This window comes from Amia ocellicauda, chromosome 8, assembly GCF_036373705.1.
Source record: "Amia ocellicauda isolate fAmiCal2 chromosome 8, fAmiCal2.hap1, whole genome shotgun sequence".
NCBI lineage: Eukaryota > Metazoa > Chordata > Actinopteri > Amiiformes > Amiidae > Amia > Amia ocellicauda.
In genome coordinates, this window is record NC_089857.1 from 6488170 (window position 1) to 6510412 (window position 22243).

Consider the following 22243-nt stretch of genomic DNA (forward strand, 5'->3'; position numbering starts at 1 on the left):
CATGGGATTTGTGTTTGCTTATAACATGCTAACTATGGTAAAACCTACTCCAGGAGGAAGAAGCAAGTTTAACACAACAAAACGGCCTAGACTTAACTGTATATAAGATTAATAAGGATATATCCACTTTGCCTGTTTAGCCGAGTGTAATTTTGTCTGTGCGTGAAGGGAGGGGAGAGGTTTCATTGTATTAATGCTGTATTTCTTTCCTTTTCAAGGAGGAAGAAAGCTTTGTCACAGTTTGTTGTAATCATCCAGGTCTAGTTAAATAATTACATTTTCTGTGACTGTGGCTCTAATTATGTGTAAATCAGATGTAATAGAACATTTCTCTCAAGACTTGTGTGCGATTCTGCTACTGTAAAAGGAGAAAACAGCAGGAGAGGAAACCGTGTGAGACTGTGTTCTCATAAACTCAGTAACAAAAGGTTTTTGGCTTGTTTATCTGGAATCTCAGATGTGAGAGATATGGGGAGCCGGTTACATGGCAAAAGAGCAGAAACAAATGAACGAGTTATGCTTATCCATTTGGTACTGTAAAGGTTTGTGGGGACATTGGAGTCTGCAGCTTTTTGTCCGGCAGTTTATCTTACAAGTCGAGTGGCATTAGCATTACGTTGAAAGAAGCAGAACCTTGGTGGTCGATCCATATTATTCGCTGAAATCCTACTCATACTTCATATCTTGAGTGGTGCCAAATAAAGTCCTACAAGACATGCATCCAGAATGAGAACAGACTTTTCAGACCCATTCCAAGTCCTACACCTGAAGTGACTCATACCCTTATAGTATGCAATCGATGAGACAGCAGTCAGTGAATTGTTAGTGTTATTCTTTTCCCTATTAAGTTGCATTGGCCGATTGCAATTTTCTGTTTCTTGTCTGTCTGAGGATGCTCTGAGTGTCTTTTTGAGAATAATGTTGTGTATGCTTTTGGTTTTGGTTTTAGTGTTTACATCAGGGCCTTCAGGATATAAGGTCTTGCTTTCTTTTAGAAGAAAACTGAAAGCATGTGAAAGAAATAATTGACACGGTAGACTTTCGGGGTTCCAAATCGCATCTGACCCTCCACCTTTCCAAACACAAGACTTTAAAAGGCATTTCACCTGTTCGTATTTTACTAATGGACGTGCAATAAGCTAATGCCTATTGCGCTGACACAGAGGAAGCAAGCTTTCTTGATTAAAGCCGGGATTTGCCACTCACGGCGAGGCTGTTGTCCGTTTTAAGTGGCTATCCAATTCTTTATGAAATGGCTTTACCTTGAGCACCCTGTTTGTCTAATGAAAGTCTCAGTGGCTGTTTATTTGCAGGCGGTAAAGCCTCAAATGCTTTGCGAAAGTGTTTCTCGTATCAGGGTAGATAAATGACAAGTTGTTTTTGACCACTACAGTAATAATGATAATTAAAATAATATTTTTATAATGCAGTGTTTCCCCTACCATTATACTGGGGGTGTGAGAGAGAGACAGAGAGAGAGAATATAGATAAATCCTGATCAAAAGGCAAGTGCTAGTGCTGGTAACCTGTTGCATTCAATAATACTGAGTGATATGTTCTCTTTGAAAGCTAACAAACCTAGTGTCAAAAATTAAATTGCTGTCAAATGAAATTGGCTAAGGGGGCTGTGGAAAATATCAAACGTCCTCTTGCAACGAAATCGCACGGTGGAGTAGAAAAGTGCAAAGGAAGCTCTGAGAGGGAGCTGTTACCCAGCGATCCCACTGCCTGGGTGTAATAAATGATGTTTTGTGGGATGAAATAAATCATTCGCAAGTGTTGTTCGGGTATCATGCGAGATAAAAACTGGCCCAAGTACACCAAGGCTGTGTTAATTTAATTCGTAGTGGCACTTATGAGAGGATTCTTCACAGGATCAGGACAGAACTAACAGGTTAGCCAGCAGAAACATGCATGAATACACTGTGTAAAAGGCATTGATTCTGAAGTACATTTTTCAAAACTCAAATAAAGGAAATATTTAGATTTGTTATGATTTAATCCTGTGAATGGATTTCTTTAAAAAAAAAATTAATGGAATTCTCTTAGTAATGCTAAATGAATCAGAAGTTTGTCACTGTCAACTGTTACAAAGCTGTTATAAACAATGGCCTACTCTTCTGAACGCACACGCCTAGACATTGGAGAGACTTGCTTCTTGTATCTGTTACAAAGTGGATTCAAGCTATAGACGTGTACAGAAAAAACACACTGAAGATGACTTTTCAGAGATGCTTGCTCAGTTACAAAGTCTGCAATCATTTCTCTACAAAGAAAGAAAGAATTAAATAAAAATAAATAATCTTCCCTCTGGCCCACTCTGTGCTGTCATTAGCCCTGAAACACCTTTGTATACGTTTTCATAATTCCAGTTCAAGGCCTGGCATGCTGTGTTTCTGGAGAGGGACAGAGGGCATTATTTGGGGGGTGGTGTGCAGCATTGTGCAGCCAGCGGCCTGGTTCTCACAGGGACACTGCAGCAGCACTGTCTCTCACGGAGCCGTGTCCTAAGCTGAACCCAGATCAGTCAGAGTCCGCCTCGGCCCTGTAGCCCCGGAGAGAATCCTGCTCAGTCAAAGGGACCTAGCAAACGGTCATTTCACTGCAGGTGCAGGATGGGATAGGTTACGTTTTTTTTTTTTCTGCAATATGTTCTGTTCTTGTCTTGCTGTTGTTTTCATAGCACTTTATGTTTTCTGCTGTATGTACAGTGAGGGAAAAAAGTATTTGATGCCCTGCTGATTTTGTACGTTTGCCCACTGACAAAGAATTGATCAGTCTATAATTTTAAAGGTAGGTGTATTTTAACAGTGAGAGACAGAATAACAACAAAACAATCCAGAAAAACGCATTTCAAAAAAGTTATAAATTGATTTGCATGTTAATGAGGGAAATAAGTATTTGACCCCTTCGACTTGGTGGCAAAACCCTTGTTGGCAATCACAGAGGTCAGACGTTTCTTTTTTTTGCACACATCTCGGGAGGGATTTTGTCCCACTCCTCTTTGCAGATCCTCTCCAAGTCATTAAGATTTTGAGGCTGACGTTTGGCAACTCGAACCTTCAGCTCCCTCCACAGATTTTCTATGGGATTAAGGTCTGGAGACTGGCTAGGCCACTCCAGGACCTTAATGTGCTTCTTCTTGAGCCACTCCTTTGTTGCCTTGGCTGTGTGTTTTGGGTCATTGTCATGCTGGAATACCCATCCACGACCGATTTTCAATGCCCTGGCTGAGGGAAGGAGGTTCTCACCCAAGATTTGACAGTACATGGCCCTGTCCATCGTCCCTTTGATGCGGTGCAGTTGTCCTGTCCCCTTAGCAGAAAAACACCCCCAAAGCATAATGTTTCCACCTCCATGTTTGACGGTGGGGATGGTGTTCCTCCTCATCCAAACACGGTGAGTTGAGTTGATGCCAAAGAGCTCGATTTTAGTCTCATCTGACCACAACACTTTCACCCAGTTCTCCTCTGAATCATTCAGATGTTCATTGGCAAACTTCAGACTGGTCTGTACATGTGCTTTCTTGAGCAGGGGGACCTTGCGGGCGCTGCAGGATTTCAGTCCTTCACAGCGTAGTGTGTTACCAATTGTTTTCTTGGGGACTATGGTCCCAGCTGCCTTGAGATCATTAACAAGATCCTCCCGTGTAGTTCTGGGCTGATTCCTCACCGTTCTCATGATCATTGAAACTCCACAAGGCGAGATCTTGCATGGAGCCCCAGACCGAGGGAGACTGACAGTTATTTTGTGTTTCTTCCATTTGCGACTAATCGCACCAACTGTTGTCACCTTCTCACCAAGCTGCTTGGCGATGGTCTTGTAGCCCATTCCAGCCTTGTGTAGGTCTACAATCTTGTCCCTGACATCCTTGGACAGCTCTTTGGTCTTGGCCATGGTGGAGAGTTTGGAATCTGATTGATTGATTGCTTCTGTGGACAGGTGTCTTTTATACAGGTAACGAGCTGAGATTAGGAGCACTCCCTTTAAGAGAGTGCTCCTAATCTCAGCTCATTACCTGTATAAAAGACACCTGGGAGCCAGAAATCTTGCTGATTGATAGGGGATCAAATACTTATTTCCCTCATTAACATGCAAATCAATTAATAACTTTTTTGAAATGCGTTTTTCAGGATTGTTTTGTTGTTATTCTGTCTCTCACTGTTAAAATACACCTATCATTAAAATTATAGACTGATCATTTCTTTGTCAGTGAGCAAACATACAAAATCAGCAGGGGATCAAATACTTTTTTCCCTCACTGTATTTAATAGGGCAGTGTGGACCTCCGACAGACATGGACTTTTGTATTTTATTTATTTTTCTTAGAAGGACTTGTGGTAGCCTGTGTTTTCTTTTTTGGCAAACTTGTCATGCCAGTCTGCACAAGCAAGACACTTTCATTTCCCTTGTGGAAGTTTATCACAGTTGTACAGTGACTGATTATGCGTTCATCTTGCCTTCACTGTGCTGTACCACACTATGAATAAACCCCCAAATGTGCCTTATAAACATTTCTCATGGTATTCCCGTGGTGCGGTGTAGTAAAGCACAGTGAACCCATAGGACATCGATTTTAAAACAATGCTAAAACCACAGCAGGCGCTGCAAACACGATCCTTTTGATAGTCTCACTACAGTCCGCTACTGTTGTGTGTATCAGAGCACATTTGTGTACTGATGGAATTAGGGGTGTTGTTATCAATGTGGCAACACTGGCACAGCTCAGAAAGCGAAACTAAAGAAGACAGTGGCATACAACGCGTGATCACCGTCGGTCCTCGTGTTCACGGCTGCAGTGGTTTTGAAATTTGTTTTAATATGGATCTCGGCCTTCATTCGCCTCAAGATTTATTGTCGTCAGAAAACCTGAATAATTAAAGCAATGCGTGGTTGTCAGATTTTGTATACTAATTAAGACAATGCTGAAAATCCGAGTTCCCAAGCGAAGAGTAAAACAGTGGTGGAACTGCAGTAGGGAGTATCCTAAGAAATCTTTTGATGAAATGTGAGCCATATGCATATCATCAATGAGAAAAATCATTAAACAACTTTAATGGCATGTTAAAAGAAGTTTACCCTTTTTTGTAATGAGATTAAAAACATTCAAACGATAAAAAATGGGAGCATTTAATGAACTCTTCTTAACTTGCATTAGCACTGATGTGACACTTCCCCACTTGTGAAAAACAGGTGTCATCTTAGGGTAAAAGTTTTCTGAATGTGGCCACCAAACTCCTAATATAGTGTTGTTGTTTCTTGGTTGTGTGTGGAAATGTTTCCTTGTTTTGCATACTGGGGATTTTAACAAACAGAAAACGGTTTAATTCAATTCACTTTTCATCTTTCAAAACGTAGCCCTGGACTAAAACCTTGACCTACCAACGAATGACTAATATTTACCCCATCACATTTTATTTGTAAGTAGTAGATGGTGGCTCCTGACAATAAATGAAAAATCAATTGTTTTCACATTCCAGAACTCAATTGAACTTTGAATCGTTAGGAAATAGTCACAAATGTATCTGTTAATGCCCCAAAACTGTAGCTCACAGATAGATACACATTATGTTTTCTGTTTCCACCAGAAGCCTGTTTAAACCTTATTATCTGAGATATTCTTAGATTGATTTCAAGTCATGCTGTATGCATGTGTGTATGTACAATGCGGCACAATCTTGTATAAACCGAATGAACCCTATCAGTGATGCAGTTCCCAGGAGAGGCTTTGGCCAGATTGTCATCATCACTCCCGACTAGGCAACCATTGACTCGGAGCTGCACTGACACAATCAGACGGGCTGATCTCTCGACAGTTCATTTCTCCCATCCTGCGAGAGGGAGACAATTCTGTACCGCCGCCCGGAGAACTGGCCCCTCTGTCGGATTTTGCAGCGAGACTCGGCAGAGGGCTCTGTGCAGCGACCTCCCGGCTGCCCGATCCTCCTCGCGCTTGTCTAGTGTTGAGCCGTGTTAATGATGTGGCGGACCCCCAATCGCCCGGTCTTTCATCATTGTTATCACGTCCAATTCCATTCGCAGCCCGGTTCCAAATTGGCAATTCTGAGTTCACTGCACTGCTGCTTTGCCAGCAAGAGTGAAGGAGACTGAAGGCAGGGCAACTACGCATGCATAAAGTTGCCAATCTGCATTCCCTACACCAGTGTTTTTAAACCAGGGGTGCCTGGGTGCATTGGTGAGCCCTCAGGAATTAAAAGGTGTGCCACATAATTTGATACAAGACAGAATGAAATAATGTAAGTACATTTAAATAGGTGTGCCTTATTATATTACATTAATAGGTGACCTTCCTACCTTAAACATAGAAATCAGCACTTCCACCAAGATTAATTTAAACAACTCATATTATTCAGGATCTTCAACAGCCTTAACCGCCATTTGGTTTTGGCTGAATTAATTCCTAAATGTTATTGCGTAATGTAACTTTAAATGACTCAAAATTATAGCCTATACCCCATTCAACCAAAAAATAACCATAAAATCATGCCTACCTTCATCTTTATCCGTAATTAAAGATTTGTTTTGTCACATTTTCTTTTATCGTGATTTTCGGAAGATCCAAATCTTCAGTGAACACAAATATATCAAATAATTAATCTGACACATTGCAGTGTTGAAAGGAGAGACCTTGCACTATACACCAGTGCCACCCAATCCCAATCCTTGAGGGCCCCTATACGACAGGTTTTATAGGTAACCTTTAATTATCTGCAATTTAATTAACACCTGCAACTATTTCAATATGATAAATTTAGCAGGTGATTTGTGAAATTAAGTTACATAGAGATTTGGTAAAAAGAAAACTACCCTGTTCAGCCCTTAATGACCAGAATTCCCTTAATTGAACAAGTTAATAGCGTAATTGATCAATAACTTCCACGTGTTCCCAATTTGTCAAACTTTGTGATTTAGGGTTTGGGCACCACTGCTGTACACCGTTCGTTTATATCAGGAGTTTACTTTTACAAATTAAAACTTTACATTGTCCAATTTGTACATTTTCGAGGCATGTCCCGGAGATGTGATTAGATATGATAACATATTTAATAGATAAACCATTAATAACTATACATGAGGACCAGCTCAGATGTCTCAATGAAAGTAAGGTTGGGTTTAAATTTAATAATGCGGCGGATGGGGGAAGGGGCCGGTGTGCTGATCAAAATGTTATGTTAAGTCGGAGTGACATAGGCTTGGAAAGGTTGGGAATAACGGCCTTATACAGCACTGTGGTCTCTATAGTTGACACAGCCAAGCTAATTTGCACCAGAGGACTGAGCTCTACCTGAATTGCCTTGCCACATTCTTGGCCAGTAATGGATATTGTGGCTCAGTGAGGCAAATCAATTCCATACTGTGTTTAATTTCCTTCTTAACCTCCCTTAGCAGTGCAAATTCTTATTAACGCCTCGCCTCTCCTCTTCTCTTCCAGGTTAGCACTCTATGTGTATGAATATTTACTCCATGTAGGAGCCCAGAAATCAGCACAGACCTTTCTGTCAGAGGTAAGTTTTATGTAAAGCTTGCATAATAGCATATTCTGAACGTACACTATTAGACATGCATTGTGCTTGATGCTAACTTAAGCAGTGCACATTAGTTGCTTAGTGGCCATTTAATGGAACAAAATGCGAATTGCTGTATTGAGCTTTCAGTACAGGAAATGGCAGACGTATTTTACTGAAGTAGCTTTCCCAGATTTTTTATATTTAAGTTCCTATATCTCCCCCACCCCCCAACCACCCTTTTTTTTACCCTATTGCTTCCCCTGCCTTATTGATGTAGGTCAATCAAATCTATAAGCAGAAAAGCATGCCTTTAAATGGGCATATGTACAGGAAAACATTCGGAGGGGAATGGATTACTCTTGCTTGTGACTCAAGGCTCAGAAATGGTATTTCAGGCCTAACGTTAGTTCATGGGACAAGTGGGGATTTACTCTGTCACTTAGCTAAAGATGAGGAGATGAAAGGGAGATTGGCTTTGTTTGAATGTGCAGCGCATTAGCCGAAAGCTTCAGCATAAACACTGGTGTGCTGCAGAATTAAAATTGGCGTAAATATTTCCATTCCCTCTGAAGGGGGAGCGAGAAAATCGTTTGAAAAATTATTATCCACTTGAACCCTGTTTATGGTAGAGACCTCTTCTCATTTGCCATGCCTGCAGCTAGTGCGCAGAGCACCAGTCTTCTCCCGCAGAGCATTCGTTAATGGCAGCATACAGTAATTGGCTTCTTGCTTTGCTAGCAGACAGAGTGAGACACAAGCCAGACAGTCAAGACTTAGGCAAGGTGAAGCAATGAGTTTTAATGTTTTGTATAGGCCAGGCGGCTTAACCTAATTGCTATGAATGGTTTTAAGAGACGTTGTAGCCCACGTCAGGTTGATTTCAATTGAGGTTTTTTTTGTACTTTAACATGTTCAAACGACAATATGTTAGCATTTGCAAAAAAAAATATAAAAACAGTGAAAAGAAAAACAGCAACAAGAAATAGACTTTCAGTCTTTCAGCCTCAGCTGACTGTGTCCTGGAGTCTGTGCCAGCATTGCTTACATTTTGGGGTTTTGGAGTAGTGCAGCTGGCTGGGGCAGAGACCTCTAGTCCATCAGTGTGTCTGTCAGTCAGTCTGTGTGTCAGTCAGTCTGTGTGTCAAGTCAGTCTGTGTGTCAGTCAGTCAGTCAGTCAGTCAGTCAGCCTGTGTGTCAGTCAGTCAGTCAGTCATCTCCCTTCTGCCAGAGCTCCACTCCATCCATCCCGGACTGCAGTATAAAGAGCTAATTGATCTAGCGTGTGTCTTAGAAGGTGTGAAAGCGTGTGTCACCTCCCCCAGCTCGTTATGGGAGCCGATTGACAGGATCCTTGATGAAGTAAAGTCAGTGCGAGATGCAGCCCCACCGAGTTGGCAGCCTTCTTTACTTCACTTTGCACGAAAGCAACAACGTGGCAGCACACATCTCAGTGGGGGTGGGGGGAGGGGGGGGTCAACACAGCCTGAAATGCCACAATGGGCACTCCTGAGATGGGGAGCAGATGGGGGCTCGTTGACCTCACTCCCCCTAGGCGTGCATCCCTAGCAGCTCAGAGAGGCAGGCCGAGTGAAACGGGGACACAGTTTCGGTGGCAAAAACACAGCAAACTGCTTCCCTCGTGCTTGAACAGAAATACACGCAAAATAAGGCACAGAAATATAGCCTATGGCACAAAATAAGTAACAACTGCAGCAAATGTATTTTCTGTTCACAGCATATGAGGATATGTGAAATCAAATGTAGATCAGTGCATTTCTTCAGCAGACTTGTTGTGTGGCGATGGTCACAATTAACCAGCTTGACTAGCTCAGTGGAAACGGTGAAAGACGATTGTGCCTCATATTGGGTGCAATTTATTTGTTAATTTTGTTAACTTTTTACTCATGATTTCTTTTGAAAGAATTACAATAGGGAACCATTTATTTTAAGCTTTGAAAGTGGCTCTTGCTGGCTGTCCAGTGTAACCACTACTAATTTAAAATACATTACAAATCTCTGGCACTTTTATTTTAATGTTAACAATGGAGTGAGTGACTAATTTGCTGTTAATGTGTTACATTATCCACATACAGTCTGCAGGCAGGTAACTCAAAATAAATGAATGCATCTCAAAGAACAAATGGATTTAATAGGCATCTGGAGGGCTTCCAATAACATAGGTTTTGTCTGGACCACTTACAATGGTTTCCTAATTAAGTCTTATTACACCAAATAGTTTATTCATTAGCTCTCCCCTAATGAATATAAGGTGATGCCTTCACCCATGAGAATGAAAGGTAAAGGGAAGTTCTCCGGGTTTAGTAGCTTCAGGTTGAGAGCGAATAACACAGTCACGGGCTGTTTTGTTGCATAAATTGAGTTTTTCAGTTGTTTTCATTCTCTTTAGTGTATGGGAACCTGAGGCCTGATACTCTGACCTTTTGTTTCTTTTTTCTCTTTCAAGATACGATGGGAGAAAAACATCACATTAGGGGAACCCCCTGGATTTCTTCATTCATGGTGGTGGTAAGTTATCATTGGCTTAATTAATTTGAGTTCATCTTTATTGATCTTATATTAATTTTCCTCACAGTCATTGACCTTACAGTCCTGATTCTTTGACCCATCCCAGTAAGATATCCGATATCCTCTCTCCCTGCTCTGAATGATTTGATTTCAAAGACTGAGGGATACCTGTTTGTGTCTTTGTTTGTATTACAGCGTATTTTGGGATCTCTATTGTGCGGCACCTGAAAGAAGAGAGACATGTGAACACTCCAGCGAAGCAAAAGCCTTTCACGACTATGTGAGTGTGTTTGTCAACTTGTATATTTGTTTATTTAAGGTTGAAGACCCTTTTTCCCCCTACTTTTCAGCATGCTGTACGTTCACCTATTTAATAAAGTCACACCAGTTGGTATTCATGGAATTGTTGGGGAACCAAGCTGTTGAAAATGTGTCAGTATTTTAAAACAATGGGAGGTGTCTTGCTTTGGGATTAAGGCTTCATAATGTCTGGTATCAGAATTAATTTCTTGTTTAAAACAAAGGCGATATACCAACATAAGTAAAATGGCCAACAAGATGGAATTGGTTGAGCAAGTGAGGATGTCTGCCACGTTTGCTCACGTTGGTTGTGGAAAAGAAAACGGTTCAGAAATGGTTGGTTCTATTTCAATTTTAAATCCCAGTTGGTATTTTGTTGTGCTGATCCAAGCTTGTATAATGATTTGTGTTTTGATTTTTTATTTAGTATGAAAGGTTTTTGTATTTCTTACTTAAAACGGAAGAAACCCAGAGTCGTGACATGCTTGTTGATGAATAGATGGCGACAGGTGCGATCTCGTTTTCTCCACTGCTGTGTAGGAAAGTTGGTCTACAGCGCTGCTATAGTCATATTATTTTGTAGCCTGAATGCCTTACTGTCCACACAGTCACTTTCAACTGCAGGACAAACGGCTTGCATCGTCTGGGAATGCATCACTCTGTTCTTTTATTCATTTATTTATTTTAAACCCCCCTCAGTGACTTCCTTTTTTTTTTTCGTTCTGTGTTTTTGTTGTAACCCGCAACACGCTTTACAATGCCATATCGCTGCCGGCGCTGGCGTGACTGGAGAGCGCATAATCCGGAGCCGTGTTCTGATGTGTGGCGTGCATTGGGGGCCGGGGTGCAAATTAGGCTCCTTGGTGTGTTGTTCTTGATGTTTTTCTGGCAATTGTAGATGACAGCCTTGCTTCTTGTATGGAGTTGGTGGAAGTGTCCAGAGAGGGAGGGATGAAAAGGCTGTAAAGCTAAAGTGTCTAACGTGTTCTGTCCAGGATTTGGTATTATAAAGGCTATTGGATCTTTAGGCAAAGGGGGGATGTAGAGGTGGAAGCAGCATTACCTGACCTCAAATAACACGTGTCTCCCTTTCATTTTCAGTAATACACAATTGCTATTGCTTAGAGACCTTTATTTATGTATGTATTTGCATAGAACTGACTATTTCCACTTTCATCCACGGTGTATTGCTAATATAATTATGGTAGTTTGTGAACACCAAATGAAATCGAATCAGAATATTATTTAGTCACATTTATTTCAGGTATAACCAATAAGCAATATATTTATTGAAGAGATACAATTGAACTATAAAGGCCTGCTACATCGGTAGAAAGTTCTTTGCAATGAATTGTGTTGGGAATTAAGTAACTTGTATAGCAACCAGCTAGAACCATGACTTCTCAAGGATGTATTAGACCCGTCTGTCTGAAAAGAGAGAACTGTCTGCACAGGAGATCTTAATTAATCTTAATTGTTCTGGAATGGTTGTTCTATTTAGAACTCAAAAGTCCCATGCAAAGGTTGATCATCTCATTGTTATTTTCAGTTCTTAAGACTGATGTTTTCATCCAAAGCAATGTGCATGTGAACCAATGTATACAGCTGGCTGGGTTTTTTCTGGGTACAGTATGCAGAAGTAAAAACCCTGCTGAAAAGAAACATGGCCTATGCAGGTTCTATGAGTGTTAGAAGGAGGATACTTCTGGGAGGTTCAAGAAAACAATGCCAGTGACGATGCTCACAAACACGAGTGAAGGTTCAGAGCCTGCCAAGTGATATTTCATAACATGATACAAAATAGAACTTTCTTTACATGATGGTATCAATTCACCTTGCTTGCACTATCCTACCTTTTTTACTACGGAGGCAGTAAAAACTTTACAATCAAGCGGTAGGACTAGATCTTGTGCTTTGCCTGCTGTATTTTATACACAACATTATGGATCCAGGAGTGTATTGAGAAACAGGAGCACTGAAACGAGCCCACGGAGGAAGGAGCTCTGTGGTTTCAGGCCCATCTTTCTAGAGGATGATGACCCCGAGCACGCTGCTGAAGTTGCTCAGGATCTTTCTTTTTTTTCCACACGAAGATTATTATAAAGCCTGAGCCGCCAACCCAAATCACCTGTGGCTTACGGGAAGGCTGCCAGTGGAATAATGGAAGACTTTTCTTGACTGATTACACAGAACATTTAAATGTTCTGAATTGAGTGAATAATTCTCTTTGTGGTCCATTATAGCTGCAAACACACTGGCTTGAAGGTCCAGTCAGGTCCTCTCTGTTTGGATGTTCAGAAAGCTGAGGATTGTACAAACTTTCTTGTAATGCACCGCAACACCAACACAAAACACAAGCCCACTGGAATTCCTACAGCATAAAAAGCAGAGAGCTTCTGTAGGCCTGTGAAGAAAACTGTTTGGTCACTAAGTAATCGTAAAATAAAACAAAATCCCAATAACTGGACTGAAAGAGGAAGGAAATGTGATTTACTTTCTCCACCACCTCACAGTCGAGGGCACTCCGGGGCTGGCGCACTTGCTGGAGCAAAGGAATGCTGCTTTTCTCTTGCTTTTTTTGTTCTGTTTTTTTTTTCTTCCTGTGGTGAGAAGAAATTTTATTGCCATGGCTATAAATACATAAAAAAGCAAATATAAAATAGGTTTGCTAGGAAGGGTTGTCCTGTCAGGGGACCTGGGTACAATGGACAGGTAAATGTTATTTTCCTTTTTTTGTTTTTTTGTTTTTGTTTTACCTACTGTATTCGATTTATTTGTCACATTAAGAGACAAAAACAAACATACCATACATTAATAACCTAATAAAGCTACCATCCACAGACACACGTCCAGTCATATTGTACACTTCAACTTTACAGATCAGCTTTTCTTTGCTGTTAAATAGTGGCAAGACTTTTTTTTTTTCAAAACGAGAGAGTAAAAAGAAAAAACGAAAGAAGAAAGAATGAAAGGAAAGAAACAACAGATCATTTTTGCTCTTTCCCTCACTGATTTCTGAATTGTATGTTTTTTGACATACACCCACTGCACCTCTGTGTTATGACACTCGGCTTCACCTCAAAACCGACAGTAGCACTGGCATAGATCATGTGTCAAATATACCTTCTCTTTCAGGCATCATTGTCTGTGGATTAAAAAAACTCGGAGGCTGGGCTGAAGGGAGGAACATTTATACAACAAACATGGAGGTCACTTACATACCTGTAACAAAATAATGTTTTTGCTGCTTGATTTTCAATCAATAAGTCTGTGATTACAATTTGTATTATTTCTTTTAGCAGTAGGTAACAATCGTTATCAATGTATACCTGTCGTTATCAATAATTGTTCTTGTTTTTCTCCCCCCCAAAAAAAACGATGCTGCCTTCATTTTCTGTTACATTTAATTGTTTAAGTTAGAAGGCATAGCAAGCATGTATTCTGCTGACCTGAATTTCTGAGCTGAGTTTTTTTTTTTTTTTTTTTCAAAAACAAAAACGAAAGAAGGATTCAGTCTGATGCAAAACCGTACTTGTTATTTCAGGGAGCAGCTATTTTAGAAAAAAATATGATGGGTTCAAAATATGCAGAGTGGAAAGAATTACTGATATTGTTGTCGGACGTAATTCAAGAGGAAAGCACATAAACCGATAATGATGATTATTACAATACTCCTTCTTGACAGTTAGAGTTCAGATTCATTGTGGAGTGTGTGGCCTGGCCTTCACTTTCACCATTGAGCTTGTCTTTTTTATTGCCAATTAACAGTATTTCCTTGGAGTGCTGTTTGACTAGCAGAGAATGTGCCTAATTATAGTCTAAAGGCACAAATTATAAGTTTTCAGTCCCCAAGATCCTAAGTAATATGCAGTTATAATTTGTTAAGCCTACAGTGCAGGAGGAGATGATAAATAATGTAGCCGCTTTCTGCTTACAGTAAATAAACAGAGGTCTTAGAATTACAGTATGCCTTCAACTGGGGGAGAAGTGAAGAGCAGAGATCATGTCTTTATTTGAAATGACAGTGCACATTATTTTCTAGTTTTATACCTGAAGTCTGAATTATGCAGATATATAATTCATATTTATGGAAAAGAGATTGTAGATCAAAACATTGAAACAAGTGATTTCATATTGGAAGGCCTAGCAGCAGTATATGGGCAAATGATGATGATACAAGTCTAAGGAACCCAAGAAAAGCCAAATAGAATACATCAGTCCATCTATTTGCACCATCAAAAACAATCTGTTAGTTTCTCTCATTTACTCACTTTCACCTTCTATATTTTTCCCAAATAAGTTGTTTTTGCCTGAATTGGCCATGTCTAGTGAACTGTAAGCTTGTCTTTTGATGTTCTGTTGCTTTTTAATTACTCCCCACCCCCCAAAAAGAAAACATCAGTAATTGTAATAATTAAAACAAGGACTTTGCCATATGAGAGTTTGAGGAAAATTTGAAATCTATGTTTTGACAGAAAAAAAAGTCCTGACTAGTAATGAATTTCAAAAGTGCTTCACATTCTTTCCAATCATTAGCAGAAAACTACACTAAAAAAGAAGCCTGGCAATAAAAGTTAGTTTCATAACATTTGGTATTGATTTATTTAATTATTTATTCATTCATCTCTTCGTTCGTTTATTCAATTATTATTATTTTCCTCAGACATCTTCCTTTCATTTAGTAATCATAAAAGATTGACGGCAGAATGTTTGAAATCACATTAGAATTCATAAATATATGGTGCATTTCGTTATCGACTTCACTCATTTATTTTCTTCTGCAAATCTGTCTGCTCCTTTGGGCTTTACGAGCGCCACTGAAGAACTGTCAGTCCCAGCTCAGAGGTGCTCCGCTTCATCTGGCACCACGCAGATCCGCAGTGGCAGAGCGTGAAATATTAGGATGGAAGCTACATCCCCACTGGGAAGGGAAAAAGTGGCTTTTACATTGCGAGACACCAGGTCACTTCCCCAGACAAGGTTATGTGATCGTTTCCACCTAAGAGAAGAAAGACAAAAGAGGGAAAAAAATACAGTAGTTTCTTTTTGAATAACTTTTAGGGTTGAATCCAATCTTGGCACTGCAGAGACCTTTTAACAACTTTGAATATGATTAGAGAACAAGTGCTCCTATTTACATGTGCTTTTCTCACTTAAAAAAGTACGTTATAATGTTTTTAACAGAAGTAAGGGTCATTTTTGACAGCAGGGGGTCTTTGGTGGGGTTATGACAAGGGCAGTGGAGCAGGTTTGTGGAGAGCTTGTGGGGGTTGAGCCAAGCTTGGCTGCACTACTCTGAAAACTGGCTGCCCATTTCCTGTTGCTCACAACGCAAATGACTGATCTTGTCTCGAACACTTCCTAAAATGGCATTTTCTTTACGTCCTCATTATAATTAGATTGCGGGGATGAGTTTGCTGCCATTAGGAATTCACACAATCAAGCGGCAGTAATTAAAGCAGGCCAGAGAAATGGAAAAACAAACCAACCAAAAAAAAAAAGTAGTCATCCCTCTTAGAATTATGAATATCATAACGTATTTCACAAGTGAAAATAAATAAATAAATTTCTGCAAACATGTCTCTTTTAAATGCTGAACTGTAATATTGGGATGGTCCTGGAGTTTGCGTTGACTTGGGTGTTTGCGTAATGAGTTAAATAGTAATAAATGTGACAGTAGAGAGAGAAAAACCAGAGAACAGGGAGCACAATGTTGGTTTCTGTATTACAACACTAGCAACTCCCTCCAATGCTGTATTGTGCTGCAGTACATTTTGCTGCAGCTATTCTGCGATACTGTAGTGTTTTTTTTTCGGCATGCTGATTTGAAGGAGTGTTGCTCTGTATTGGATAGATAAAGCTGCAGACACCACTGTATTCTTAGATATCATGGCAGAGAAGTAGCTGAAAGGCATTACAATTCCCCAAGGTCCTTTTATAATTGACCCAATACACTGAAGGCGCTTTTATTGGGTTAAAACTTTGAGCCTGGTCTCAGATGTTTTATGGTTTTTATTAATGATTTTGAATGTCAGAAGAGGCCTAATTTACCCAAATACTGACTCACTGTGGTGGTTCCAGAGAGCTCTGTGGTTTTACAATGGTGGTTTAGAGAACAAAATAATATGTTTTTGATTAAGAAGGCAAGGTAGAATTTGCTTATAGCGCAGTAATAATGACCTTGTGCTTATTTTTAGAAACCTTTGTGTGCTTTGTTGGAATATATGACTTTTTGTAGTAGTAATAATAGTTGTTGTTGTCGTACATTTTATTTTCCCCAAAGAGCTGTTGAGTCATTTAGAAATGGAGGAAACCAAAAAGCAGACGTCATAAATACAAATGAAATCTTAGAGATTTTGCATGTTTTGTAAATGTATGTATTTATTTCTTTAATTTTGGATGCATTTTCTTTTTTATTTCAAGGAATACATGCTACTGTGAAAATGCCAGTCTTGAAGTGTGCAACTGAGTATAATTCAAATAAATGTATCGATTGAACGTAATAGTACAAATAAAACATTTCAATAGGACATCTTAAGCCACTCTACCTAAGATTGCACTCTGTAATTGTGATTCAGAGAAGGTGTACCCTGAGTGTTACCACAAGTGTATTGGGATGCACAGCGTGTAACCTCACTGCTCACAGTGCAATAAAAGACAGACGTCTGGATGGCCACACTATAGAGGTCCATGTGACATCGCTGTGGTTAAGACCTGTATTCATCAAAGCTTTACATGGTGGGTTAGTGCTTTGTGTCATTATAAATCACAGAGGAGAGGAAAAGGATCGATATTTTCCCTCTCATGATTTCGTTTATTCATTGGCTGAAAAGCTGATAGCGAAACACACAGGTTCCCTCCGGCACGAGCCCCGTTTCAGAGGCCTGCGAGAGATCCAGTGGGACAGGAGCAGTCAGCGCTCTCTGCTCTTCCTCATTTTATTCCTAACGAGAGGCATATCCTGCCAGGCTCTCTTGTTGTCGTTTCTGGCTGGGAAGGTGCTTGCCATGCTAACTATTCCAAAAACAAAGCAACACAATGACAGAGCAAAACCAAACAAATCACGAAATGGGCCTGCCTGTAAGTGGACTGCATCAACACTGCGCTTGACAACAGAGTTCATTTAAAGGAGCAGGTACACATATTGATTGCAGTAGTTTTTCAGTTTTAGGATGAAAATGAGCCACAGCAGAACCATTTCTTTGTGTTTGGCAATGTGGTATGCAGTGTTTAATTTTGAAATGATGAAATAAAGGATTCATTTCTTTGTATAAATGTTTTAAGCATCCCATGCAAGCTATTTCCCTTTTAATTGTTAAGCCCTGCGCTGAACTCCTCACATTGAGGAAAATCTGGCAGGACAAAGATGAAAACCAGATCTTTACAGGCGTCTCCAGAGTGTTTCCCAATCTGGCTTCCCACTTTACCAGCCTCAGTGACAATGTCAATGTCCATGTATATAGTGCCTTCAGTCAGAAGGATTTCAAGACAACGGAGATTAAAAAAGCAATCTTGATGAAAGCACTAGTAAAATATAAAATATATTAACATATCATTGAAGACTTTTATGAACTGGTGTCACAAACCCAATTAGTACTAGTCTTGGACTACTAAGTTATTGTAGGTTGGGTGGTAGGGAACCAGCTACAATGTTTATAAGGTATGTTATGTATTACCTAATGCAAAGGAAGGATGATTGCCCTGTCAGACCATCTCACAACATACTCGTTATCTGCTTGTTTGGAACAGGCCTGTGGGTCCTCCGTGATGCATGATCCCAGGGGTGTATGTTATTTTTTATTGTACTTCTTAACAAGTTGATGTATATCCCTTCAGCTTTTTTACATTTGTGTGTTGAAGTTAGTCTAAAGGAGAGTCACTTTTAAAGCATTAGCAGATCAATAGCTCTCCACAGTGAATCTGTGCTGTGCTGTTTCTCTGCACAATAAGCCCTGACTTTCAAACAGATCTTTGTAGGATCTCGGGGGAGAAATATCAATAGCCATTTCTGTGATCATCTTGACTGAGAATTGAACAAGCAGATAAACAGCAGAAATCGTATTGCACTTTCTGACTGCAATGCATGCTGGAAATCTGCATTTTTCATTGTTCCTCTTTTATTTATTTTTTTATTTTTTTATCACTGTAGCATAGCTTACCATTATCAATGCAACCCTCTTTTGCAAGTGTTTTTTTGTTGTTGTTCTCTCTTCATTGCACTTATGACAAACCTCTGAACCCACACAAGAAGAACAATCAAAATGTGCTGAAGGCAATATTTTCAATACTAAAAATAACTGAAAGTGTCAATGCTTTTTCAGGTTTTTTTCTTTTTTAACAATGGTATACCTCTCAGAATGAGATCTGTTTTGTGAATGAGTACTGCTGTAAACTATGAATCAGTGTTGTGTTAATTGGAAAAAATGCTAAATTTTATACATTGAGGAATATTACTCACAGTATAACTCCCAGTCGTAGTTTCAACACTCAGACTTAAAATATTTACCTTTATAGGTACAGATAGATACAGCAAAAAATATATCATTTTAGTGTCATTTTATTTTGCTTCTAGTGTTTGGATTATGGTATTGTGGATTAAAAACTGCCCTGTATCAAGGAGAATTGAAAGATTAATGCCGATCAAGTACATTTTTTCATGCCATGCTCATTCATCAGTCAAAATTGTCTATGCTTAGATGTGGAAGAGTTCAGCCTGAAGCTTGAGTCCACATATTAAGATATTTAATTCACACAAACACATAAACAAGGCAGTGCAGCCTACAATGCAGATATGGGCATTCAGGGCAGTTTCCAGATACCGTAAGTCTGGTTCATTTTCTCTTGAATATGCCTACCTACTGGACCAAGACTAATCTGCAGGTCGCACACTTGCCAGCGGTCCAGATCTCGGTAATAATAATAATAAAGTAAACGAATGCAGAAGAAGAAAAATAATTAAACGCGTCGTGATAGGGCCTGGTCGTGTGTGCAGCTGCGTTACTCTTCGAGTTGCCCAGAGCCACTGCCTTGCTGCACTTCTAAATATAATTCAGAGCTTTTAATTTCGTTATCTCCTTTTACTGATGTTGTAGCCGTGGAGGGCATAACATATATTTGTGTTTATGTGTGTGTATATATGTTAACAAACTTGTGCAAACGGGCAAATCCAGCTTCAGAAGAGATTTTCTACTGCTGTGTCCCAGGAGCCTGATGCCCGGGGTAATGTATTCTTAGTCTGAGCTGCAGTGGAGGCCCACAGAGGCATCCAGGAGGGAGCCTGCCGCCACTGAAGGAGAAAGAAATACGCATCTCTGGAGGTTGTTTACACAGAATGCTCCGGACTGCAAACGTAGCAGATGACACCGTTGCAATATATTTATATATGTACAGAGAGAGGTATACAGTAATTGAGGGGTGTTACACTTTCTTAATAACATGCTTCTTGTATGTAACGGCAGACAGATCCTGTTCCTCTGGTGTGTGTGTGTGATTAAAAAAGGAAAATAAAACTGCCAAAAGAACTCGCATACGGCTTTTTTGGGTGATTCACGAATCGTGAGCGAAGGCATCCTGTGTGAATTTATGCAAGTCACCTATCCTTTAATGTCATCTCAGAGAGAGAGAGGGAGAGGGAGATACTGTAGACAGTTATATCTTCTTCAGTTTATCCGTAAAATAGGTAAGCAGATTAATTGGCTTTCTTGTCATGACCGTGTTGTCTTTTGTTCTTTACAGGGTTCCTTTTATCATGATTTATTTAATATTGTGGCTTCATGTACTTCTTTGAGGGTTGCTGTCATATGCCATGAGTCCCTAGCCTTGGAAGATTTTGTTTAAAAAATGGAAAGCCATCTTTTGCGGAGGACTTTGCCCACTTTTGTTAACATTCTGGATGGTCAATGTCCTGCTGGAAGAGATGGTAGAAAAAGAGTAAACCAGTTCCAGAAAGTGCTGTATCTTATTAAAGCCATATTTAGGTATTCCTGTTAAAAGTTTTGCTTTTGCAGGACTTGCAGAACATCAAAGAAAATATTTAAAGTTCAAAAATTGGAGTGTACTTCCTGATATGACAGGAAGTAGCAGTGTATCACTCCAGGTATCCCTGTCATATCTGTGATCTTTAGTTTGTGTGGTAGTGCTGTTTTGGCATCATGTCTGCAGTTTACACTATTCTAGGAATAAAGCGAAGATTTTGCAGAGCAAGCACAACGAGCTATGGATATCTTCTGTTCCACACTGGGCTGTTGCGAATGTTAAGAACATTGGAAATCAACATGTTCATCTACGGCAACGATAGATAATTAAGCTTGGTAACAGCAATTATTAATGCCATATAAGGAGAGCTCAATCAAAGACAACTGCTCGATGGCAAGTGAGAAAGTAACAGTGCAGTTCAAAAGTGAGACCGAATGATTCAATGGGGTGGAATTGAGCAACCTGGCCTTTACGTCCATGTCCGCGTGGCTCTGTGAGGGCTGGGGAGTCTAGCGAGGGTTTCTCTCCCTCTTTAGGAAGGGGTTAATCTGCCGCAGCTGTGGAGACGGGAGATGGTTTGAGGTGGTTGGAGCTGGGTCTGAGTAAATGATTAATGAGCAGAGAGGGAATGTGCTCAGAACTGAGGTAGGCTGGCGGACTCGTCTTGGCGTGCTCTTGTATAATGCAGCAGTCTACATGGAGAAGAACTGCCTGGGGAGTTGGGGAGATGCAGGTGGTTCTTTAAATTTTTTCGGCAAAGATTCATTTTTAATAGGATGTTGAAGCAGCAGCAGGTGCTTTCTTGCAAAAAATGTATTTTTGAGTTCCTGCTACATTGAAAAGGTTACAGAGAGGCAGATGACAGTGCTGCTGTAGACGAGGGTATCTACTTATATGTCAATGCGTATATTAATATACCGTATACACATAAAACAAGCGGTAGAACAAAATAAAATCATTAAGTTATATTACAGTGTCCAGAAATGAAATCCGAGACGTTGAGGAATTCCTGTCCTATACTACATTTTGGCCTGTTGCTCTTTTATTGATGGCTTAGTGTTAGTGCCTTAGTAAATCCCTTTCAGCATCTTGAAAATCCATGGGGGATTGTTTTAGCTCTCCAGTATTATGTGATGTACTAATGACGTGAGTGTATTCAAATGCATCTCCTTTCATACTGGCAATTTCATATGCTCTCATAGCAGGCAAGTGCTAGGTTTTTGTAAGCTGACTTGCTATGCTAGCACAAGTTTTATATTCACAATCAATTTTCGCAAAGGCACTCCTATTTAGACCCCCCATTTTTTATAAAAACTATCATGTTTGAATATTGAGGATTATTTTGAAATTAAATATGAAAAAGTGCACTTCATGCAGAGTTTAAAAAGCCTTTTTCATCCTATATTGTATAAATGATCACAACCTAACACCTACTTTTAAGTCCACAATATGCGAGACTTTTCAATGTGTGAAAAGGTATGTTTCAAACAAAACATGTTCAGGAAGCACAACTGAATTAATCAGCCAGCCAATTAGTGTAAATATACATATTAATGAGGAAGGTGTTAATTTTTGCATACACAAGATCTTGAATGTCACTTACATTTAGAAAAGTTAGCTAAAAATAAGTTTTTATTAAGAGGTAATAAAAAGGTACACAAATATTTTACATATATTTATGTTTAGTTTCCTGAAGAGAACTCTACTTTGTCATTTATATTTTTCAATCTTTTTAATCCAGTTTATCAGGTTATTTTGCCCAAAGCAATTGTTGGGCATAATAGTATTTTCAGATTGCATTTGTGCTGCTGGAAAAAAAAACAGCATTTTCATGTCTAGGCTTTTAATTTCTTGTCTGTCTAGAAGCTTGTGTGCTGGGTGGTTTGCATATGTGCAGCTTTGCAGTTTTGCTA

General features: G+C 39.7%; 1 protein-coding gene across 2 annotated transcripts in view; it reads left to right on the top strand.

Annotated features, from left to right (window-relative positions):
• Positions 1 to 22243, top strand: part of ssbp2b (single stranded DNA binding protein 2b) — a 120592-nt gene that overhangs the window by 30557 nt on the left and 67792 nt on the right. For both annotated transcript variants that reach the window (XM_066711902.1, XM_066711903.1), the window contains exons 2-4: positions 7454 to 7526; positions 9994 to 10055; positions 10251 to 10335. In XM_066711902.1, coding sequence (XP_066567999.1) covers positions 7454 to 7526; positions 9994 to 10055; positions 10251 to 10335 — 220 coding nt within the window. The remainder of the gene's footprint in view (positions 1 to 7453; positions 7527 to 9993; positions 10056 to 10250; positions 10336 to 22243) is intronic.